The 26,011-nt window shown below is 43.5% G+C and overlaps 1 protein-coding gene across 1 annotated transcript in view; it reads right to left on the bottom strand.

The window, feature by feature from the left end:
* KMT2A (lysine methyltransferase 2A) overlaps nt 1-26,011 on the bottom strand; it is a 255,114-nt gene that overhangs the window by 173,696 nt on the left and 55,407 nt on the right. Inside the window, 6 exon segments of the mRNA XM_077456885.1 lie at nt 401-465; nt 662-896; nt 3,276-3,444; nt 11,802-14,366; nt 14,368-14,420; nt 24,081-24,150. Of these exon segments, the coding sequence (XP_077313011.1) occupies nt 401-465; nt 662-896; nt 3,276-3,444; nt 11,802-14,366; nt 14,368-14,420; nt 24,081-24,150 (3,157 nt within the window).

Genomic DNA, 26,011 nt, shown 5'->3' with positions numbered 1-26,011 from the left:
AAATTTTAATTTTATATCTTTATGTTTGAAGCCTGAAATGTGGCAAAAGGTTGAAAAATTCAAGGGGGCCGAATACTTTCGCAAGGCACTGTAGTTGGTGAAAGCAATGAATGAGGGAAGAGGGGGTGGGTCCTCGTCAAGAACTTTTTCCACAGCAGATTTATAGAAGTCCCAAAAAGTATGAGCCCCAACAGCAGAGGAAGTTCAAAGAAGGCATCCCTGAACTGAAGATTTTTACAGGATCCAGCAGCCTGCATGACATGGGACATCCTTCATAATGGTATGTTGACTAAAGCTATAAAGTGTTTTTTTCATGGTTAAACTAACTTTAAAATGTTACAAAAAGCATATTTTATTCTAGAAGTATCATAAACAGTTTAAAATCTGCATATTAACTTACCCTTTGCTTGCTTCTGCATATAAGCTTTAGAGGGCATCCACTGCAAGTTTTGACATTTTCTCATCCTATAAAAAAAAATAAAAAATACGCTCAAAAGAGACATACATATTATTTATCCAAGCTGAAAAAGCAGCTGTATTCAAATTAGGAAATTGTATTCCTATTAAAAAAACACATTAACATGCAAGAATAAAGCCATGCCAAGGGAACAATGCCAACACCTTTAGGGAAGAACATAAAATGTTGTTACAATATCCTTACTTGCAGCACTGTTTTTTGATGTTGCGTCCCCCAAATTTTGGCTTATCCAGGCAGTTTGTACAGATGCCACAGTCTTCAGGTACCTGGCAACCTGAACATTGTCCACATCTGCGAGATCGTCGACCTTTCTTTACAGGGGGTTCCTGTGGAGTCTTGTTGCGGGGGACTTGTTTGATTGGTTTAATGGGTGGCGCAGGGGAATCAGCCTCCTCTGAACCGGCTATAGAGGATTTGTCTGCATAAGGAAGGGTAGAAAAGAAAAGATAAAATAAAATAAACAAACAAACAGAACCATAGAGCAACTTTCCTAGTAAAAATACATTATTTCGGGTAATGAAATCAAAACAAATTATACATTACAAATAGAAAGTGAAATTTAAGCATTTACATAATTTATATCAGGCTGCTTGCTCTCTTGACAGTCAGTGAACAAAGACTATACATTTCCTTTAAGGTTTTCATTCAGTAGCTTTCAACAACAAAATGCCAAAATACTCAAAACAAGAACAAATCTGCAAAACAAAAATGGTGAAAAATGGTTCTTTTTAAAATAATTTTTAAAATGCTCACACTTGTTCAAAATATTTTGCAATGAAGGCCACAGTGACATTCAGTTGGTGACTAAGACAAGATCCTTGTTGTACAACCCTATCATGCAGCAATAATGAAGTAAGAGGTACTTAATTGGTAACAAAAATTCAGAAACAAGGAATGTTGAGCTGTAACTCCAGAGAAGCATGACAATAAAAGTATGGGACATAGTATCTTTTAGTCTTTACCATGGATTATATGCAGCTAGCATAATTGGTGACTTGTTAAAAAAAAAAAAAGAATAGAAAAGAAGGGGGGACCTATGTCCCATAGTGTACTCCAAGAAATGGATCTTACTTGTAGCAACAAGCCCATATAAGGAAATACCCCAAATAAGTTTGAAGGGTTGCTTCTGACGAGCAGACAGAACCTAATGTAGGTTCCACAGAGAAGGCCAATCTCTAAAATAGAATTGCTAAAGCAGAGGTTTACTCTCAGAGAATACTCAATGCTGATCCAGACTAGATTGGAAGAAGAACAGAATGAGTCCCACGGATTACTTTTTAGGATGAAATATCTTTGCAGTGTATCAGGTGTGATAGCAGATTGTGTGGAAAGTTGACTTCTTAGCCTTTAAGAGGGCAAGTATGCCTATAACAGGCTCCTGTCCCTTTGGACTTGGACATCAACAGGCATGGCATCAAAGCCATCAACTGAGAAGCAGAATGATGCACTGGCCTTTGGAAGAGTAGATCTGGACAATCCAGGAGGGAACACAGAGAGTCTGCTAGGAGGTGGAGCATGTTTAAAAATCATATTCTTCTGGGCCAAGTCGGTACAACCAGAATCACCATAATGCTCTCCATTTCAATCCTGTAGAGTAGATGAGGGGGTGATCTGGAGAGGCTGGTGAGGGCACACGGAGAGTCTGCTAGGAGGTGGAGCATGTTTAAAAATCATATTCTTCTGTGCCAAGTCGGCACAACCAGAATCACCATAATGCTCTCCATTTCAATCCCGTAGAGTAGATGAGGGGGGAGATCTGGAGAGGCTGGTGTGTATTGAGGATGAACTAAATGGCTTGGCTAACAGGGATAGGGGGGGACTGACCCTTCTAGAGATCATTTGGGTACTCCACAACATGAGTCTTTTAAACACAGAAATAAGCTGGGCAAGCAACTTTGTCAAAACCTTGAGGGCTGTGGATAGGCCAAACGATAGGTCGACAAACTGGTAATGCTGATTGCCCACAGCAAAATACAGATAGCACCAATAGGGAGAAAAGATGGGAAAGTTTAAATAAGTATCCTGAATGTCTACTGAAGCCAGAAAGTGTCCTGCAAGGAGATAAGCATGCATAACTTCAGAACCTGTAAAAACAAGTTGAGTCATTTGATCCAGAATGGGCTACATTCTTCTATTTGGTTTGGGAACATTAAAGAGGTTTGAGTAGAAACCCTGAAAGTGTTGCTCTTTTGGTACAGGGGTAATGACCCCCTGAGATAGAAAGCTATTGAATGACAGCAAGAAAAGCTGCCCTGGTCTTAGCTGGATTACAATTAAGATTGAAAGCATGTAGCTTCTGAGGAGTTAAAAACTCAAATCTGTAGCCCATGGAAATGGCAATCAGGATCCAGACATTTAAGATGTCCTGAGACCAGAAGGCTGACCGAAGGTCCCCCATTCTGACAAGTGGGGGCGTCCCATCACTGCAAAGTTTGGAACCAACTTTAACTTGTTTGTAAAGGGGCAACATTTTTCCACAAAAGAAGGTTCCTGGCATAGATTTGGAACTAGAGGTCTGACAGGGATGAAAGGAACCTTGCGCAACTCTGCTTATATCACCGACATGGTCCTTGTAAGCCAGGATGACTGACTCCTGCACAAGCCCAGGAAAGACATCATCCTGCACCAGCCAATGAAGTCGACTGAAGACTGGCACCCAGAAGAAGATGATGGTACAATGAAAAATGGAGACTGTTGAAGGAAACGTAAGGTTAGCTCAGCTTTAATAAAAAGGAGGAAAAGTAAGAATATTTAAACTCTCAAAAATCTTTTACTTTCTAAACTTCATAAAGCTTACCATCATTCCCCATGGAAGACAGAACCTTCTCTCTTTCTTCCCAGGGTAAGGCACTCAGCGTAGGCATGTCGTCAGGAAACACCGCTCTCTTGCGGCCCAAAGCCACAGCAGCTCTTCGGCAGACATGTTTGATTCTGGGCCCACGCACTGTCTCAGAAGATTCACTTTCCTGATATAAAATATAACAATTAAAATACTACGCAGACACCATAAGTTGCAGAGTAGAGGCATCTTTAACCAATTTTCTGTCATGGTCAGTTCTTTTGCACGCTTGAAAATCTGCATTTATTGCTACAAAGTTACTTTAAGCCCCTAAACGATTATACATTTTCTGAAAGCAGTGGCCCTGAAAAATAAAATGTCACATGATATTTGTGCAACTGATTATAAACTTCATATACAAATACACAAAATTTAATTTAGTAAATGCAAACAAAATAGCAATTTTTTAATTAAATTTAAAATAAAATATGTGTCTGCATAGCAGCCTTTTCTTCTAGGCCCCCAAAAATTCTGCTCTCCACTGCAGTCAATCACGCAAAGATTGTGCTTCTCTATGCTCTAAACACGACTGGGTGGTTTCAGAGCCACACAGATAACTTTCATATGAAAGCTGATCTCCGGCTGAAAAAAAAAAATCAATACAATGTTTTAAGCCCTCTAATACAAGAATATTTATAAAGGCACATTGGTAAACTGATGGTTAAGGGTGAATTAACCCCTCTGCATTTGCGGATAACATATTGTACATTAATTTTTAATTGGTAACTAACACATGCAAATGTAGCACCACACACCTGATCCTTCATCACACCTCAAACAAGTATTCACAGCTGTGGATCATGGTTTTCTATACAACTTGTTCTTACTGTATTTGTGGCTGGGATTCCACTCAAGATGCACGGCAATGCATCATATACCATGCATTACTGCAATTTGTGTTTATGGTATGTACAAAAATAATTTTATTTTTCAATCATTGGAGGAACACAGAAAGTCGTCCATTTGACAGTCAAAAGCAGTCCACCAGAGGGGTGGGCAACCAGCAAACACATACCAATAAGTCTAACAACAACTGCAAATTTGGGATGCCTGTAGATTAAGAGCCACACTAAGGACCTATATAGGGCCAATAACCTCCGCCTGGTAGAAACAAAACATGAGAAGCAAAAAGAGCTATATATATATATATATATATATATAAATATAAAATATATACATACATACACACACACACACACACACACACACACACACACACACACACACACACACACACCTGCCAAAGCCAGAGCGTGCCATGTTTTTTTGCTGTTAATATATCTATCTTCTTTTGCCTGATAAATCCAGAGCGCCACGCTCATTCTCAGTATGAGCCGGGGCGTGTGGTTGGGCATGTTCACAAGTCTATGTGCCCAAGCCGCTATGAAGCTGACAGCGTGAAGAGCCAATCACAGGCACTGTGGCTATTCCCGATCTCTTTTCTACGGACTGCATATGCAGAGATCGGGGAAATGTCACAGTGCCTGTGATTGGTGCTGCACGCTGTCAGCTTCCTTGCGGGCTCAGGACATAGACTTGTGAACACTTTCAGCCACACGCCCCGGCTCATACTAAGAATGAGCGTGGCCCCTCGGAGAGAGAGAGATTTTTTAAACATAACACGCCTGAGCTCATTGTTACCCTGAACGGAGAAGAGAAGATAGATATATATATATATATATATATATATATATATATATCATATTGTCATCAATGTTATGAATAGTATGCTATTTGCAATAAACTTTGCATAAAATATTTAAATTTGCATTTAATTTTAATGGTTCAAAAAATGTCAGGCAAAACGGTTGGCCCTCACACATGTTCACTTCATGAAATCTGGCCCTCTCTGAAAAAAGTTTGGACACCCCTGGTATAGACTTATAGCCAAAATCAAAGACAACGTATGAAAAGAAACTCCTCTTCCAGAACTGGAGCCAAACAGAGGGACCAAAGAATGTAATGAATACAGAAAAGATCAGAAACTGCCCTAGGCCAGAAGGTCAAAGCTTCAACCCACTCAATACATTTACAAAACGAAAAGGAAAAGGGGATTCATGACTAACAAGGCTGACAGGACAAACAAAAACCTCATGGGTGCAAGGACTACCAGGGAAGAGCCACTTGAGGGCAAAAGGAAGTGGAATTACCTCCAAGGAGTCCAAAGGAGGTTCCTCAAAATACAGAGCAAACAGAGTCACGAGGGACAAACAGGGGAAGGCACATGAGAACCCTCCACACAAGGTCCTAAGTAAAGGAGGAAGATCACCAGAAAACACACTCTGGAGTCTCCAAACCAGATGAAAAAGTAGTATTAGGAGGAGGTAGGGCTGGGATCCAGTCAGGAATCCAACAGAGTCCCCAGAGCAGTTGCGGTTATCGTCAGTGGATTCCTGTACCTGGTTCAACCCTGGTCACCATGCAGTTGAACCAGAGCATCAGCTAGGCCCACCTCTGGTGTTCTCCTCCTGCAACACAAGTCCTGGAATGCACTCAGAAATAAAGATCACTCCCCCAGTCCACATGTCACCAGTTGGGGAAGTCTTCTACCAATTATCCATACCTGAATAGGGCAAAGCAAACAGGACTAGAACAAAGGTTCTACCCAGTAAGGATTTGAACTACCTCTCTTGACACACCAAGAACTCCTGTTTCTAGCTGGATGAGGCACATGGTGTTGTCCTACTGGATACAGAATACACCACATCCCCGTTCCCCTAATTCAGGAACCACATCTCATGAAATGCCAGAATGTAGACTGGGAGATGAGATTTCTCCAGTTATGATAGGATCTCCCAGGTGGTGGAAATGGAAGACTTCTTAGAATCCAAGGGTAGAAGGCCTCCATATCAGGGCCAAATTGATACTCGGGTCAGACAATTTGGTCAGCACAGAAATACAGCCAAAGTATCACATGAAAACAGGGTGGATTGCTGGATAAGTTTGGAAAGTGACTGAGGAAAGTGGGCTGCCTTTAAAGAGGGTTACCTACAGACCCACAACTCATGCAACAGTGTCGAATGGATAATTCCGAGACTGAAGGCCAAGGACATGACACTCCATTCTGATTTAAGTTGTCTGCTGGGAATGAATGGATTCCAGTGCTGACTTTAGATTCAGGATTTAACTGAATTGTTGAGATCCCTGACAAATTAGAGAGAGACACACACTACAGTGGGGAGGCCAGCGCTCTGGTAGACAACAGGGGTCCAAGAAGAGACTTAACAGTCTTAGCACTAAGTAGAGATTAGATGGCTTCCTACCCTAGACTTTGCAGGGGTCAGTGAAGCAAACTTTTGGAGGCCTAGGACGTACATACCCCAGGAATAAAGTAACAAAAAAGAGGAGACTTAGTAGACCATTCCCTATGGTTCTTGTGCTGAGGAAGGTGGGTCCTCTTGCCTCCAGTAACATCCTTGATAATAATGCCCAAATGAAAGCAGCCATTCCTCAAAGACCATGCAGGTTAGGTGCTCCCTGGATGCAGGGTTCTCCAATCAGCACTTTAACCAGAGTGCTCTGTGCATGTGTATTTACAAACGTCCAATAGGTAAGACAAGCCAAGAGGATTTTAGCAGGCCACCATAGCTGAGCTGGAAGCCACCTGATTTACATGCTCTATCAGTGAAGAATACACTCCGAGGAGTGACATAAGGACTTATTTCTTTAAGAGGGGCCCACTGCCACTATTTGGATTTATTCGGTAGTGACAGTGGATATGGTCATGTAATGGTATAAATAGAAGAATACACCATCGCAGTCAAGAGATCTCCAAAGGGGTTTCTGACCATTCTGCCACGGTTTAACAAGATAAAGTCACCCCAAAATGGGGCAAAGGGCTGGGTCCACCAACAAGCATTTTAAAGAGGTAGTCTAACTGCTGATTAGTAAAATCCTTGAATATCAGAATGTCCTTTACTGCCCCATGGCTTTCTTGTTAAGGTGGGCCAATGTCAGATCTATACTGGGTATAAACTACAGTTTTAAAAACTGTACTAATAACTCCATTCAAACAGGAACAAGTCCAGCAAGTTCCTGTTGGGGGGGGGGGGGGGGGGGGTAGTACACGCTGCATAGGAGTCAAAACAGTCTCCTCCAATCTTTTCAGGTAGAGATAAGAGCGAGTCAGATTGAGAAATAGTAACTTCAACATATGGCGCAGAGGCCGCTAGAGACATGGTTTAAAGGCTCTGCAGGCAGAGCAAGCCAGAAATTCAGTGAACTGAGCCACAAAGTTCTGTGTGACTGTAGTGACCGCGACCTAAATGTCAGGGAACTTGGCCCCATCTGGTGGAGCCAGGAAGGACTTTCAGAGTAAGGCGGACAATATATTAATATGGTGATAGGATTCCATGTGCTGGCACAGAGGGCACAGAACAAGCGCCTCAGAACCGATAGTAGAATGTCCCCTGTACATAGATACATGGTGTAGAAACATAGTGATAAGCAACCTAAGCTTAGGGTATGGAGGTGAAGCTTCAGGTACCCATGAAGCAACAGTGGGGTGGCCAGAGGGGACCAAAGTCACTGCAGGTGCACAGAAAAATTAAACTAGACTAGAATTCAATGTAGCTCTTGGCAAAGCAGGAGTGACTGTGCGGAGATGCTTCCTTGATGATGAATGGCAGCTATAAGTGGAGCATGCACACACAGAACTCAATCCAACATTCCTTCCCCTTCCACAGTATAAAGCCATCAGTATATGGGTATTTGAAATGTGCAGAACCATCTGAACCAAGGAAGTAGATACAATGGGCCTACTCAGAGATAGGGCAAGTGCTGAGGCATTGGCAGTGGCTCCGAACCTGGAAATGACGAAATGTTACCAGAACAGGGTCTGAAAAGTGCCTAACACAAACTTCACTGTTAAACAGTCACTTCCAGGTTGTCCCTGCAATATCCAGTCCAGGTAGGTGAGGAAAAGGCAGTCTAAAAATTAGGCTGAAGAAAGGTCATTCTGGATAGCTGCAATCAAAGAGCAGCTGTATCAGTAATGTACTGAATAGTCTCCATTGAGAAAAAAATGAAAAAAATGCTGGCAAAAAAATAAAATAAAAAGTATGCCTGTAATCCCAAGAAAGCTAACCGCCAGCTCTAAAAAAACGTTACCGGGGTGATGCGTGCAGCTGTGATGCGTCACGTGCACTGATGGGCTGGACATCAAGTGGCGGCGGGCTGGGTGCGGCCCGCAGGTTGCTGACACCTCACCTAGTATAAAAGGCATGACTACTTTTTTAGTTTTTGGTAGAGATTAAAGAGGGATTAGAACACCTATTAGGTTTTTATTGCTACATTTGCCCACATTAAGGAGATTCAACCTCTCTAAAGTAAAATAAAATCACACATTTTGGGTTGTCCCCAGAAATGTAATACAGGGGAAATGTCCCATTTCCTAATGGGGCACTCCCAGTCTCCTAGTTCTGATGACTTGGGGATCCCCAAAAGATTTCCCTTTTCAGGGATTTCCTCTTACTTCCTGTTTTGGCTGTGGGACAGAAAGTGAAGGTAAATCTCCCCAATGGGGCACAGATGGCAAAAACACTGACAGGGGTTATAACCATCCCTTACTCTATCCAAAATGCTAAAAAAAAACAAAAAACTTGTGTCTATAATAAAGGACAAGTTCTGGTAAAGCCCTAATTGTAGGAAAGCCAGACTGTGAGGCACAGAGGTGCTTTTCTTGATGTTGGCAATGCGGGGATGAGATATTCAGAGATCCCTCTGTCCCTCATGACTTGGGCTTCAAATGCCAATAAAGCCAGTAACGGAGAAGCAGGATAGAACAGAAGGAACTGAGACAGTAGATATGGCTAGAGGTTGGAGTATGTCTGTGTACTAGCGAATGGTACAGGCGCGCTGGAGGTTACCACGAGGCCTAGAACACATTGAAAATATTAAGGTGGGTGTCTCTTTAACCTTAATTCTTGAGAGTAGGCTTAGAGAGAATTTTCTTCTCTGGAATTAATATCCTTGCTAGGGATGTGTCCAGGACCAAGCCCAAGTATTCCAGTCAAACAAAAGTTTGTAGACAGATTTGTGAAATTGAATGGTAGCAGACAGCTGGAAGAGAGACAAGCCTGTAGAAGAAGGTTTTCTAGATAAACTGTGACCTGGAAGTCCTGATTTCTTGGTAGGGTGCTAGGACCTTTCTGAATACTCAATTAGTAGAGAATAGGCAAAAAAAGGCAGTGCCGGAGACACAAACTGGAATTGGGTGCATCCTACCGAAAAGTGTAGAAAACACTAAAGGAGGTGGATAAATGGGGATATGCAGACATTGGATGTCTACAGATGTCAGGTATTCCCCTTGTCTCAGAGAGGCAATAACTGACCTTGAAGATTCCATTCAAAATTTTGTGTATTCCAGCTTACACCTAACTAGCCTTAAAACTGTCCCCTCCCTCCTCCTAACACCTATGCAAAAAGATGTATACACTTAACTATTTTCAGCTCACTCCAGTGCAGTCACCTGGTCTCCTGTGTCAGCAAGAAGGGGCTGCAGGGGAGAGGGGAGCAAACTCCAAATATCGTCGGCCATAGGCTTTATTGCCCATCCTTTCAAACCATGGATTGAATCTACAGCTCTGGGACATCTGTGACCCGGAGAGGGGCAAACTAACAGGCATCTCCCCTCTCTTAGGAGAGATGGTGCCCCTTATTGTGGCTCAAGTCTTGTGCCAAAAGAAACGGCAAAACTAGGTCTTCAAGTTGAAGCCTAAGTAGTGCAATTAGATGCTCTGTGTTTTGAGGAGGTAGAGGATCCTGAAGAGGGAGGTTTTGAATCATGACCTGTGGAATCAAAACCCATTCTCTTGTAATATGACAGCTTTTACAAACTCAATTGCCTCCCCCCCCCCCCCCAAAAAAAAGTCGTACTTGAAATGGCATACACGTGAAACACTTTTTACAGGCAGCTTCAGCTGTCCAGGCTTTAGGCCCCAAGATTCTGTGCATGTGAATGGAAATCAGAATAATTATGGAAATTTGTCTCATCACATGTTCTAAGGCATCTACACAAAAGAGCAGAGCATAAGGTAATTGCTGCAATTGCTTTGTTAAAGCAAGGTTCTGAAAAATAGGATCAAGTTGGCTGTTCAGCCTGAATGAGTTTACCACAGTCTGACATGCTGAAATTGCAGTGAGAGCTGGTTGCAGGGCTGGGCCCGATAGAGTAAAGAAGGTTTTTAAGAGTGTTTCAAACTTACTATCTGCATAAACTTGTTTTAAGGGGCAGCAAAATCAGCTACAAGAATTCAGGCAAGATTTCCGGAGGAGTAAAAATCTTTTCTGGAGTGATCCAATAATCATACGTTGCACATTCTATTTGTTTATGAATGGGGAAGGTCTCTATATATTTTGCAGGAGCAGAGAAGGGGGGTGGTGTTTTATAGCCATGGACAAAGATGGCTGCATTAAGGCCAATAGTTGTTCTAGGAGTAGTGACACAGAGGAAGAACATTCTGTTTTTGTCAGATAGGCCGCTTGTTGCATGTCTGAAATAGAACTAGAATTGGATGCAGAGACCGGGGTTAATATGGGATCTTGTTATGGTGCAAGGGAAACATCATCCCTCTGAAGTTGAGTGTTGTGCAGACCTTCTGCACTGCAAATGTTACCCTGAGGTTTTGCCGTGGCTCCCTCAAGACTTGGTACTCGCTCAATAGGGTGAGGAATATAGGATAAGTGTGTTCAGAAGGAGTATGCAACAACCAAGGCGTATACCATCAAGTGGTACTTTAGATCAGGGGTAGGCAACCTGGGGCCCTCCAGCTGTTGCAGAACTACAAGTCCCGATCGTGCCTCTGGGAGTAATTGTAACTGCCAGCCTGGCAATGTCTCATGGGAAATGTAGTTCCACAACAGCTGGAGGGCTACTGGTTGCCTACCCCTGCTTTAAATGGACTTGTGTGACCTGGGATGGGATGGCAACTGGTTATCCACCTGGGACTATGTTCTGAGTGGTTGAATTTTAGCACTGAGGTTAAAAAGCTACACTTTAAAGTGAATACATCCAAACAGCCCTGGTTTTTACCGTAATGGACTACGTTACCTTCCTTTCTACTCATGTCCATAACAAAAGGGGGGTGTTCAACAATCTATAACAAAACATGAAAACTTCCAAGGCAGTGTGAAATAAATAGAATGAAAAAATAGCTCAGAGTTGCCTTGAACATAGGACAACTATAATCAAAGAAAAAAAAAAAAAAAGCGAATCAAATGAAAAAACAAAACCAGAGCATATACAGCTGTACATTTTCACTGCACACAGCACATTATTACATTAACTTGCAGGGTAAGAAGAAAAAAAAAACACTTTAACAAGATAAATTTATTTTAAAATAAACAAAATTACCAGTCCTCGCAGGCTTCAGGCTATCATACACAGTGTAGGAAGTTAGAATATGTAAAGAAATGAACAAGACCCACTAAGGTCCACTGAAGCACAAGACTAACGTGTGCGTTGCGAAGTAAGAATTTGCTCACCTGTGCTTTGGGCTGTTCAGTCTGCTTTCGCAACTTGCTTTTTTCTATACTCTGCAATTGATATTTAGCTGTTCTTATTATAGTGGCCATATGCTTCTCTGACACAAGAATTTTGTTTGCTTGGTCTAATACAGAGCTGATGGTGGTGGTAGAGGTGGTAGCAGACTTAACAGGACTTGCAGGCTGTTCAGGCAAGGGTATCTGGATGTTTGTGGGTGGGGATTTGGCACTAGAATCATTATCTTGTTTGTCAGAAATGCCACAAGTTTTTTTTGATAACTTGTTTTTTACCGACATGGAGGTTGCCGCAAGGGGTGGTGGAGTAGTGGTTACTGAGGGTTCTGTAATCACTTGTTTCTTCTTTGATAACATTTTTATTGGTGTAGAAGCAGCAAGTGCCTCTCCGTCAACCTTTTCCTTGCCACTTTTGTTTAAAGAGCCTGAGCTCTTCTTGCGTCTATCTTTTCTTGAGTCATGGGAATTTTCCTTCTCTCTTTCCTTTTCCCTGCATTTTTCAATGTCTCTTTCTTTTGACGCATCATCCGATACTCTGTTCTTATTTTTTATTCTATCTGACTGGGAGCCAGATATAAACCATGGAAAAAGGGAAGAACTACTGTTGGAAGAGGATGAGAAAGGCTCTCCTGAAGTGCTGGCTTGCCTTCTTGTTTTCGGAAATTTCTCTGCAGACTCCACAGGTGCTGCAGAAATTGAAGTGGAAGAGAAAGAAAAGCTGGGACTTAAGGCACTGGTGGTCCGGGAACTGACAGATAAGCTTCCAAGTGAACTGGATGACTGAGGTATGAGGGGTGCAGCAGTATTGCCGTTTTCTCTTCTACTCCTTGTCCTCATAGAGTGAGATGGCGATCTTGTGTCAGAACCACGCACTGGACTAAAGACTTTTCTTCTCCTTCTTCTAGAAGATATACCTATAATGGTGGATGTTCCAGAGGAATCAATAGATGGTGGTAGAGTGACTGACTCAAATATGCGTGAATGCGCTTCACTGGGGGTAAACCGTGGTGCACGGAGCAGAGGGCTTCTTTTATGTAAATCAAATCGAGCCCCAGAAGAATGAGGCGCAGAAAAGAGTCTTCCAGGAGCTACAACAGAGGCTGTATTGAACCCAGAAGCAGAAGCAAGACCTACATCTTCTGGGGTCAGTGGTGGAGGTCTAAAATTATCAAATATGGGTTTCCTGATTAGGCCTTCTTTGGCATATTTAGCAGAGGAAAAGTACTGAGACTCTAGCCTGGAATGCTTTAGAGATGTCCAACGGAAAGTTGGTTCCCTTAATATGGACCTCCGTTTTTCATATATACGTGAGCCAGAAAGGAAAGTTGTAGCCATGGGAATAGCAGGAGGCATAAGCCACGAAGAATGTTCAGAATGGGCTGCTGGGGCCTGCAAAGGTGCTGAAGGACTGAGCAATGGAGGAGGTGGAGATGCAGAGGACTGTTGAAGAACTGGCTGAGAATTTTTCTTTGCTTGCCTGGAATTAATATTTCTATTGCAATTGGGAATACGTCTATTTCTTGTGCTAACTCCACTGCTTTCTAGGACTGGCTGAGGAGCAGACAAAGGAATATCTGTGACTCGTGCAGGAGTTTCCACTATAGCAGTCGTCTCCTCTGAAACCTGTGATTCTGTTGAAGTGTCTATGCTAGGGCTGCTTGAGCGGGATTCATCAGAAGTAACCTGTGAAGATTGCTGTGAAACTGCACTTGACTTTTCACTAGATTCACAAGATGTTAAACTAAAACGTCCACTTGGAGCAGTTTCCATCCTAGCTATTTTGATAGGAGGTTCATAGTCCTCATCTTCTATAAACCTTCGAGGTGTTTTTATGATGCGAGAAGACACTGTACTCACCACGGGCATGATAAACTGTCGTATATTCTTAAGCTGGGTACCTCCCTTACGCCCTTGAAGCTTTGCTGCTTCAAGTCCCATTTTCTTTTGCGCGCCCATTTTAGCTTTTTGCAAAAGCTGCTTTGCAATGGTGGTATCAGTTCTCTTGGATGCAGGGATTATCCTTACAGGCTTAAGTCGTCGAGGACTTTGCCGCACAGAGACCCTGACAACTTCTTTTGTGGTTTGGAGAGGCTCCTCTTTGCGGGTTTTCTGAGGCTTCTCTGGGTGAGTCTGTCTCAAAAGAATCCTAGGTTGTGCTGGTTTAAACTTATCAGAGGATGGAGGCCTGCCACGTCCCCTTACAATTTTTACAACACCTTTTCTTCCAAGCTCAAGTTTATCACTTTTGAATTTGGGCTTTAGTGGAGACAGTTTGACTGCTCGGAGTTTCTTTATTTTGGCAGCATGTTTAAAAGCAGCGGAGGGCTTCCTCCGTTTTGTTTTCTCTTCACGAGCTGATTTAGTGGATTCAGATTCATTGTGGTCTTCTTGTGAAGATTTTAATTTAACATTTCCATGTGCAGGAGGTCTGCCTCGTCTTTTCTCTTCTGGTGTATTCTCTGGCTTCTTTGTTTTATTTGTAGGTCGAAGTTCTTGCTTGCTAGTGGCATGACTATGATTTTCAGCTGGCTGGGAAGAAACATCAGAACTCCCTGGACAAACTGCAACGTGGCCTTCCACGAGGTTTTCTTGGGGTTGACTGTTCTGAATGGTAAAAAAAAAAAGAAGGTATTAAAAGTTGGTCATAATTATCCTTTATATTTTGTCATGAAAATACTGAATTTAACAAAATCTTTGTAAAGATAGGAAAAGAGAAAGGGGAAGCAAATATTGTTTTCTTCTTACTCCTAGGCACCTTAAGAACAGGCACATCCTTAAAAGCATATCTAAGCCAAAGAAAAAAGCCCAAAAAAAGGGAATTCTGACTTATCTGTAAAATTTCTTATCTTGGAGTATAGAACAGGACACAGGATTGTAATCACAGATCATGGGTTATAATGCAGGCTATATTCAAGAGGATACTGGCAGAACAAACAACGAATGCCCCTAGGGACACACTTATAACTGTACCAACTCAAGGAGACTCCAGGTGTTTCCTGTTTTTCTTTTTCAATCAATAAGGAATGATTACAGGGGACAGAGGGGAGGATCCCGTGTCCTATACTGTACTCCAAGATAAGGTGTTTACAGGCAAGTCAAAAATTAACTTTATCATAATCATACAGTACAGACTTGTATCCACAGACCATGGGATGTTCCCAAGCAAGGGGTGGGCAACAACATAGAAAATAAAACTGCCAAAAAGGACAACAAGAAACAAGTGTAAGAGCCCATAAACAAAGCTTAGAGCTCAAATCAGCCGAGACATGAACATCCATCTGATAAAACTTGAAGTGTAAACAGAGAACCAGGTGGCGGCCTTGCAAATCTGGGAAGCAGATGATTGATGCTGAATAGCCCAACAGACACCAATAGACCTGGTGGAATGAGCTCTGTTAGGGAAGGGGAGTACCCTATCCCTCAGCGTGACCTAGCAACGGTGGAGTGAAATGCGGGATATCCCTGATTGGACAATGGAGGCAACGTCTGCCAGGTACACTCTTATAACCCGAATACACTGTGAATCTTCCAGAAGGATTATCTCGAGTACCGAAAGCACCAGATTCCGATCTTACAGGTCAACACAGGAGGTCAAATTTGGGGGATTTACACACACAACACCTTGCAAAAAGGTTCCAACTAGAGATCGAACCAAGAGGTTTTTTGGAAACAAGTGGATAAAGCCCTTTTTGCATATGTTTAACTTTAAATTGTAGGCCTATAGATCACTTAAACAACCCCCCCCCCCCCCCCAAAAAAAAAAAAAAAACAGAAGAAGATATATTACTTGAGAGCAGTCACCCTGGAAGAATAAAACCATGGTGGTTCATGTTTTTTTATGTAACATATTTATGCAATGGTTTAATAAGCACAACATTTCGTTAAAAAAAATGTACTAATGTTTATTTTAGGGCACACAAACACTATTACCCAATTTTTGATAAAATATAAAAGATGAGGTTACGTCAAGATATTCAACATGCTAAGGCTTAATTGTGTGTGCCCATAGTACAGCGACAAACTTCAGTACACTAAATTTTCCACAGGCGGTGCTTCAAAGCTTATCAGTTTAGCGTTCACCATGAATAACGGGCCTACAATTATTGCTCTCACTCCGGCATGCACAGTGATTTGTGGAGCGCTTGAGTGTAACACTCTCCCCCCCCCCCCCCATTACAAAACCTAATTTTGAATTACCTTTGTGATGCTTTTTTTGGTTACATGTTCTCTCTGATGAGACATAAGAGGTCTTTTCAAATCTTGACATCTCACATACCCTCTATTAGCTTTTTCCAGGCTGTCACTTTCCGGATGGGGAAAGGGACAGCTGGACCCGGAAGGGAGGTTTTACTCATTGCTTCCAGGTTATTAGTAGGAAGGGAGATCAGCAAACATCCATTCGCCAATGTTTCTTACCTCACCTCAACTGTTGCCAGGCTGTGTGTAAGTGATCAAATGGCTGCAGCAACCAGAAGTGTATGTGAAACCCCGCTGCTGCTGATGTATGACATGTCATGGCAGCAACAGGATTAAAGTAATACTAAAGGTAATTTTTTTTTTTTTTTTTTTTTTTTTTTTTTAACAACAAAAATGTTATACGTATCTGCTCTGTGCAATGGCCTCCTCTTCTCGGGTTCCCTGTCGCCACTGCAGAGTGCATGAGCATCATGGGAAATGTAGTTCTAAAACATCTGGGGTACCATGTAGAGGTGCAACGGATCAAAAAAACTCACGGATCAGATTGTTCCTCGGATCAGAGTCAAGGATCGGATAATTTTTTGGATCAGCAAATAATAATTGAATTTGCAAAAACCTGTGAAAATTCCACCACCATATAGTCCCCACTGTAATATCCACGTCATCTCCCCCACTGTAACGGACCTATCCCCCACTGTAATATTGGCTGAGTATGGCTGGCTACGGCTGAGCATGGCTGGGTATCGCCGAATATGGTTGGGTATTACCAAGTACTGCAGAGTATGGCTGGGTATTGCAGAGTATGGCTGGGTATGGCAGAGTATTGTTGGGTATGGCAGAGTATTGTTGGGTATGGCAGAGTATGGCTGGGTATCACCGAGTATTGCAGAGTACGGCTGGGTATTGCAGAGTATGGCTGGGTATGGCAGAGTATTGTTGGGTATGGCTGGGTATGGCAGAAAATTGCTGGGTATGGCAGAGAATGGCTGGGTATGGCAGAGAATGGCTGGGTATGGCAGAGAATGGCAGGGTATGGCAGAGCATTGGCAGGGTATGGAGGGATGGCTGAGCATGGATGGATGTGACTGCAATTGTCACAGAGCAGCACTGCTTCCATCCGTTCTCTCCCTTCCACTGTACAGATCAGTACACAGAGGGGAGAGAGGAATCGGCATCATGACACGACGTCGGTTTGTTTAAAACAGTGATATGCAATTAGCGAACCTCCAGCTGTAGCAGAACTACAAGTCCCATGAGGCATAGGAAGACTCCGACAGCCACAAGCATGACACCCAGAGGCATGATGGGACTTGTAGTTTTCCAACAGCTGGAGGTCCACTAATATCCCTGGTTTAAAAGATCACATTGTAAACGGCCACTGGGTGTACCAAGATGGCTGCCACTCCAGAGCTAGGCTGAAGCCGCGGCCGTTCCCAAGGCCGAGGCACCGGAGGTTCCATGGATTGCGGGGTGTGCCGATCCGAACAGGTTGCAACCCTACTTATAGGTGTCAAATGCATTAGAGACAAGTACAAAGAGGTTATCATAATAAATGAATAACTCCTTTTTATGCGCCTATGCATCCACTTTCCAAGCACTTCAATTTTAGCATGGTTTGGAAATGGTCTAGAGCTGGGGTTCCCAACCACCAGGCTGCGGCCTCTCTACAGCCTGGCCACGAAGGCTGCACTGTTATGTGCCTCTGTCCCAGACCAATAGCCTTGAGGGGAGGAAGACACCCTGCCATACAACAGCCATCAGAACTTTTACAGCAGCCCGTAGTACATTGCGGCCGAAAGCTGAATTCTCGGCTGCTCGAACATCCACTTGATAAAATTTTGTGAACGTATGCACCGAAGACCGGGTAGCAACCCTTACAAATCTGAGCCACAGATACCTGATGGCGAAAAGCCCAGGAGGTTCTGACACCCCTGGTAGAATGAGCGCTCACCATAAAGGGAGGAGGTCTGAACGATCAATTGGCGGAAGCTGCCTGTCCTTCTTGGGTCCTTTTGGTAAAAAAAAAAAAAAAAAAGTCTGATCCTCGGATCTCCACATATCTAGACAAATAAACCTTGACTGCCCGGACAACGTCCAAAGAATGTAGTCGTCTTTCTTCCGCTGAACGAGACTGAGAGAAAAAAGCAGACAAAATAATGTCCTGATTTAAATGAAAGGCCGACACCACTTTTGGCAAAAAGGATGGAACAGGTCGTAACACAACCCTGACGTGGTGAAGTATCAAGTATGGTTCCCTGCACGAAAGGGCCGCCAACTCCGACTCCCTTCTAGCCAAGGTGATGGCCATCAGGAAGGCTAGATTGCGTGACAGCAAATCTAATGGAATTTCCTTAATAGGTTCAAATGGGTGCTTCTGTAACACAGACAGCACCAAATTCAAGTCCCAAGGACACATAGGGGACCTAATGGGGGGGAAGAAAGTGATTTGCCCCCCGCATAAAGGTTTGGATCAGTGTATGGGAGGCTAAAGGCCTTTGGAAGAATACTGATATGGCCAAAACTTGACCTCCGATTGTATTCCACAGCTAACTGTAGAAAAGAGAGAATTCTCCCAATCACATATTTCTGAGGATGACATTTTCTGGTTTCACGCCAAGCAATACAAGTCTTCCAGACCTTATGATAAATCTTCCTACCCTGATAGGGCAGTACTGAAACTCCACCGTCCAGGACCCTAGGGCCAGACGTACTGCCCGTAATTCCAGGATGTTGATGGGCAGGATCTGTTCTGTACCTGACCATTTCCCCTGAGCTGCGAGCCCTTCTAGGGTTGCTCCCAAGCCTGGGAGACTGGCATCTGTAGTCAGTACTCTCCAAGTTACCAGGAGAAAGAATTTTCCCTTTCGCAGGTTCTGATCCTGAAACCACCAGTTTAGGCTTAAGCGTGCCTGAGGAGATAAGCACATTGGATAATCCAGGGCTTTTCCTCTTCTGTTCTAAGCCAACAAGATGTCATGTTGTAAAGACCTGGAATGGAACTGGGCATAGGGCACTGCCTCGAGGGAGGATACCATCCTCCCTAGAAGACTCATACAGAGCCAAATAAAGGGTTGTCTGGTAACCCTTATCTGATGCATCTGAACCTTCAAGGCACAGATCCTTACAGGTGGCAAGAATACTCTTGCTTGGACAGTGTCTAGGATCCAACCTAAATACTTTGAGCTGGTTTCAAGGCTGACTTTTTGGTATTTATGATCCAGCCTAATCTTTTCAAATACCGCACTGTATATATTATGCTCTGTTCTAGAGCCTGTAATGAGTGATCTCTGAGCAGGAGGTCGTCCAGATACCTGAACACTAGGATCCCTTGGGCTCTTAAAAGATCCAGTACTGGTGCTAGGACCTTTGTGAACACCCAGAGAGCTGTAGCAAGCCTAAAGGGTAGAGCCACAAACTGAAAATGACGTTCCTCTACTGCAAAACCTGGAACCTCTGATGTGGCTGAAAGATTGTGTAACAGAGCTTCATAGAGAGAGCCAGGAAAAGTCCTGTTCGGGGGTTTATACGTCTCCCAGGCTCCTCTCATACACGTTTAGGGATCTTTGATCCATAATCCAGTTCACATCTTGGTCCTCTCCCCCAGGCCAATTTAAACTCACCTATGAGACAGCCTTCACTCTCTGCCTGGGAAACACAGGCAACACTGGTCTTTGAGAGCAAAAAGGTTGGTAAAAGGCTGCATCTGTGGAAGATAACAATCTGTAGGCTTGCTCAGCCTGGTAGTTAGGGCCTGTATATATTGTGTAGTTAGTGCCAAGACACGGCTAGGTTTTTGTTTGGCTATTTTTGGACTGTTTTTTCTGAAACTCTGTACAGCACCTGTATATAGACTTGTATATTTAACCAATAAACACCACCCTGTTTGTCACTACTTCACTAGATTTGGTATCTGTGCCAGAAAGACTCCTTATCCCAGTGAGCTTTGTACAGGCTACCTGTCTCCCAGGTTACAAAAGGTATGTGTAAATACGCGTCTTTTATATCAATGGAAGCTAGAAAGTGAGGTTACTACTGAGTGAACAGACTCAATCCGAAAGAACTGTATCAATAGGTACTTGTTCAGGGATCTTAGGTTCAAAATGGGCCTTGTGTCCCCGTTTGGTTTCTGAACCATAAACAGGTTTGAGTAAAACCCTGTGCCCCTTTCGAATACAGGAACCTCTACAATCACTCCTTGACGCACTAGATGATGTAGTGCCTGAAGCAATAAGTTTAAGGCAACTTAAAGGCAGAACTAACCATTTTGGTCAGAGTCAGGATCAAAAGCCTCCGCGAATGAGAGGCAGACATTAACTGGATATTTTTTTATCCAGATCGCTCGGATACAGACTCGTCTGCCGGGCCCTCCACTGAATCCTGAGCTTGTAGAGCTTCCCCATCCTCAACTTATCCCTGCTCCAGACTAGGAGGCTCCAGGGAATGGGATCTGTCATGCTTCTTGGCACCCTGCGGGATGGAGGCAATCATGCCAACAATCCTGTGCTCTAACCGAAGGCCGCCAAGGACAGTTCATCCTTGGTGATAAAGGGTGAAGCAGCAGCATTGACTGCAGGCACAATACCAGATAGGCGCAATGGCTTAGATTGCCCCCAGAAGCCTCTGGTCCTTCAGGGGATACAACACTAGGGATACGACTAGGTTCATCGGGAACTACTGATGACATAGGTGTGCCTCTCCCTGTAGTGTTAGTCCCGTTCCTCTTTTTTTAAGACATTTACTAGCCACAAAAAGAGTACTTGGGTGTTCCTTTAATAGGGCTCACCAAGCCCCTATGTAACAATCCTGCTAAGCACCTTTAGTCCTCCAAGCAACACTTGGTGACTCACGTGACCTGGGTAAGGAAAAATGAACCGCTGCAAGTGTCTGTTCAGAGCCTACTCTGTGACCCACAGCTGCCTTCTGGAAGCACCGCATGCATGGCCTACACAACTTAAATAAGCTGGGTGTGCGCCCGAACGTTCTGGTCCCAAACGAGCGTGGCTGTATTCGCGTATGACGCAAATCTCTGTGCGCCCAGATAAAGGCTACTGCGCATGTGCGTCAAAGCCATGTGTACCATGGCCGCCAAACTGAGAAGTTTAGCGGCGCTTTAGCAAAAGCACGTGCGCCATGGCCACCAAACAACTGCTGAGCACAGCGGCACCTTTGCGAACGCACGTGCGCCATGGTGAACCAAGGGGAAATAGCTCACCGTCGTGTGCCATCATACAAGTAAAAAACAACTAGACACAAGTAAAAAAGGTACACTTTGCAAACACCCACAGCTAGCCCAAAACTCCCCTGTATGGCCACCGGCCACAAGTGTCCAGCCTTTAGCTAGCTTGACTGATTGTTACAATCACTGGAACACCCCGCAATAATCAATAAAGGGGGTTTCACTTACCTGTCCAGGCACAGGGCCACTTAGAAACAAAGATCCTAATCTTCAATCTTCACGGCGGGTTCCTGTCACTTGAGGACTTTCAAGGACTGGGTACCCTTTTCATGTTTGGGCTCTGCTCCCTTGGACCTTTACAGCACCCTGCAAGAATGCCTTAGCGCTGTAATGTCCAAGATTCCACTTTGCAGGGTCCAGCGCCGGAGGCCGCATTACAGGCAAAACCTTGCAGGATCTTGAGTTTTCTCTGCAAGGCTCAGGTACCATTTATCTAAGCACATAAAGCCTGTGTCAAATGGACCCGACCGGTCAATCTCTTGGTTAATTTAAGAACCGTTTGTGGGACTAGAGACCTGGAGCTCAGAGAGATCGAACAAACCATGCCATCCACCTTGCAGACACTGGTCTACCAGTGTCCATTCACCAGGAGTATAACCCAGGAGGTAATGAATCTTAGCCTGATTCTATGTCCCATGATGTATGAAAAAGAAAGTGGGGTATGCCTGAACACTTCCTGGACAACTTCTTTGACTAGCGTGGTGACCTAAATGTGGCATTGAACACACTTCATGTCTTGCGCAATGCTTCAAGCAGCTTGTATTCCTTCCTCCAAAGCTTTAAAGCGGTAGTAAACCCGCATTTTTTTTTTTTTTTTTTTAAAACCTGCAAAGCAAAAGGCATAATGAGCTAGTATGCACCGCATACTAGCTCATTATGAAATACTTACCTTAGAACGAGGCCCCGACATCTCGCCCGATCCACGCCGAGGAAGCCGACATGCTCCCTCGGCGTCTCTTCTGGGTATCGCGGCTCCGGCGCTGTGAGTGGCCGGAGCCGCGATATCGTCACTCCCGCGCATGCGCGCGGGAGATTTAAATCCGGCCGGACGAGCGCTGCCGGATTTTCGCGGAGAGAACCCCCTTGTGCGCATGCGCCGCTGCAGTCAGCGGCGCATACCGAGGGGAATATCTCCTAAACCGTACAGGTTTAGGAGATATTTTTTTTACCTACAGGTAAGCCTTATTATAGGCTTTCCTGTAGGTAAAAGTTAAAAAAGTGGGTTTACTTCCACTTTAAAGGGAACCTGTATTTCTAACACTTGATGTGGGTGTGTAAACTATATATAGGACTCACCATCCAACTCCGGGATTGATTACTTCCTGATTGAACAATCCAGCTTTCATTGCATTTAGTCGAGATCAATTTAGACAAGTATTCTCTCAGACCATGCCCCTGTTTGCATAAAGTCCCTTCTCAGGAGAAACTTTCAAAACTTGGCAAACAGACAGGCGGATCTTTGAATTTAAATTAGGGCGTAAAATAGGTACATACTGCACAGGAACATATTCTCCAACTTTGTATATAGGGTAATAGGATTTATATATTTTTTTAAATAATTATTTTATTACTTTTTTTCGTTTGTGGGAAGCAGGTCCACTTTCACGGTGCCCATGACCTTACCTGGAGCCCAGTGCTGCAATGACACTAACACAGAAGAGTTTTGAACTTAGCAATTACAGGATCTTTCACAGGAATCCTGAACATGTCAGCCACAATATTGGTTACACAAGAGGGTGGTGAAGGCAAAATGCTTATGAGGTCATTCAGAATTCATTGACGGGTGTATCTGATCTCCTTCTGATTTGTTTCAAAAGTGTTTATAGGCCAATACACCTGGTATGGGAATATAAAAACTTATCTGACAGAAATAAAAGCCATTCAACACAGGCCTTTAAAGAGGAAGTAAAGCCTCTAAAAAAAAAAAAAAAAAAAAGAAATAAATAAAAATACACCCTGCAAGACAAAGGCATAATTAGCTAGTGTACAGTAGACATCGGTGTCGCTATTTCTGACAACCTTCTCCTAAACCTTTTAGGTTTGGGAGATATTTCTTGCACCTGCAGATAAGCCTTAATCTAGGCTTACCTGTAGGTTAAAGTGGTTGTAATGGGTTTACAACCACTTTAAAGTGGTTGTTAATCCACCAATGTAAAATTACCGTATCCTCTCTGTTTATGTATGTAATGTCCTCCTGTGTCTGTGCCTTATAAAAATAATGCAGTTTATACCCGTTTACAGAGCACCGATTGGAGCTCACATGACCTCCTGGTTCTCTCTTCTCTCGGCCTGACAACTGTCAGTCAGGATAAGAGGAAAGGAGAGGCGGCGGGTCACGTGAGCGCAGATCAGCGCTCTGTAAACAGGTATATACTGCATTATTTTTATAAGGCACAGACAGACACAGGAGGACATTACATACATAAACAGAGAAACTACTGTAAGAAAATACCAGTAATTTGAGCAGCAGGAGCAGAGGGGGCAGGTACGGACAAGGAGCTGGCAGGCAGGGGGGAGAGAGGACAGGAGGAGAGCAGAGGAGGAGACAGCGGATGACGGAGGCACATAAACTGACCAGTGTCAAGGCTCAGCAGCCATGATAAACCGTGGTCAGTTTACAGAGGGAGGGTAGAAACTGGCAGGATCAGCCAGGTATTTCAGGTGATACAGGAGGCCAAATTAAACAGTACAAGCACTGTGTTGTGTAACATGCTTTAAAAGGAATAGGATCTTTATTTTTATTTTTTTAGGTGAACAAACACTTTAATGAAGCGGACAGTGAGCACATACGTGAATGGGCTTTACACATTAAATCTAATGAATTTGGGTACCTGTGGGGAATTTTGTAGGGCTGCGTGTTTTAACATCTTCATCTGGGCCAAATCCTAAAAAATGGTCTTCCTGTAAAAAAAGAAAGATTTGGCATTAAGTAATCAATTTTCAGCGATGTTATCTAGACAATTTAAACAGCACAAAAAGAAAAGCAAAATGGTCTACATACATTTCCATAAGGCCTCATTCACAGGGGCAACAATGCCAGCATAGCCCAAGCAAGCGATCTCTAAATTCCAGATACTGTGTTTAGGAAGCCAACTGAAATCTATAAGCATTAGCAGCATGCACACAATAGCTCTTCATAATGTGACTGGCGCATAAGTGCGGGTGAGTGGTCCCGAATCAACATGCGCCCTAACACCATTTAATGGGCTGGCTGCACCTGAAAGTTAGAGATGCTGTAAAAAACTGCCCCGTTCAAGATATATAAGCCTCATAGTCCTTGTGAATGAGGAGTTAAGCGGACAGCAATCCGGAGAAATTAAAAAAACAAGACAGTTTTAAAAACGTGATCTACCCAACATTCACATCATGCTGAAGGACAACGCAGCTTATACAAGAACAAAGCAGAGAGAGCTCCACTGCACCATGCAAGCTAAACATTTTCAGATTTAGACCTATATAAAAGGCATAGTTGTCTCACCCTGGAACCACAATTCAAATTTACACACATATCAGCAAACTAAAAAGCATGGTATGCCACAACTGACAATTTCCTAAACATTATTTGCTATTAGGCCACTTGCATAAGGGGTGTTAATGGCCCTTGTGCAAGTGGCTTAATAGCAAAAAGTATGTACGAAAAACCATGGGATTGAATTTAAACACACAGCAGGTGGATCTGCTGTGTGTTTAAATTGAATCCCATGGTTTTCCATGCACTCGGGAGAGACAGGTGCAGCATCCAGCCAAGCTGCCTGCAGCCTGTCAAAGTCTACGCCACGGCTGGACAGGGCTGAGCGTTGCCCCAAGTTAAACCAAGTTTAGTGCCCCATGTTTTCAGGAACAAAATATTCTTTATTTTGAGCGTTCATCCAAGAACGCATAGGGCCATAGACACAAAGTACTACTCGGTACAGTGTTCAGCCTTGTCCAACCGCAGGATATTTCAGCCTGCCATAGACTTTGACAGGCTACAGAAAGAGGAACTGGCCCGCTGTACCTGTGTCTCATTGGCACAGCAAAAAGCGGAGGTTAACCCCTTCCTGCCGACGGAACACACAAAAGCAGCCACACTGTACTGTTTTTTTTCCATGGGGCTGCATACATATGCATCTCCCTGTGTGCTCGGAATGCACCGCACAGCGCGCTCCCAGCACAGAGACCTGGGACTCACCGAGAGCCCCGGGCCCTGTACAAAAAAAAAATCGGGGACTCAGGACTCCCAGATTCCGGTTCACCTGATCGCTATGGTAACCTCTGATTGGCTACTACAGTGATCAGTCACCGTGAAGCCTGCCCATGTTTCTCTCTCTATAAATGGAGAGGAAAAATATATTGTATCTTTCTCTTTCCTTGCAAAAGGGGGAAAAAAGTGTAATAAAATTATAATAAAGAAAAATACCTAGATCAAGGTTTGATCTAGGTTAGTGCCAGGGTTAAAGTTTTGGTCAAAGGTCAAGGTCAGTATTTTTATTTTTTAAATTAGCCTCTGTGTCAGTGTGTTTAAGTTAGGCAAAAAAAAAAAAAAAAAAGAAAGAAGCACAATGTGCACTATTGCTTCTGGGCTGTACTACGGGTACAAACAACATACACATATGAGGTATCACTGCGATCGTCAGGGGCAGGAGAATATATTTTGGGTTGTTCTTTGATGGTAGGTTATGGTACCAATTTGGGCCAGTTTTCCTTTGAGAAAAAATAAATAATAATAAAAAAAAAAAAAAAATCGGGAGATCTCCATAACCAGTTACCACCAAATGAAAGC

Source organism: Lithobates pipiens, unplaced genomic scaffold (genome assembly GCF_037356315.1).
Source record: "Lithobates pipiens isolate NorthernLeopardFrog02 unplaced genomic scaffold, aLitPip1_a1.2 Scaffold_27, whole genome shotgun sequence".
In the NCBI taxonomy this organism is placed as follows: Eukaryota; Metazoa; Chordata; class Amphibia; order Anura; family Ranidae; genus Lithobates; species Lithobates pipiens.
Note: the sequence above shows the minus strand (reverse complement) of the source record. Positions and strands in the feature narration are given on the sequence as shown.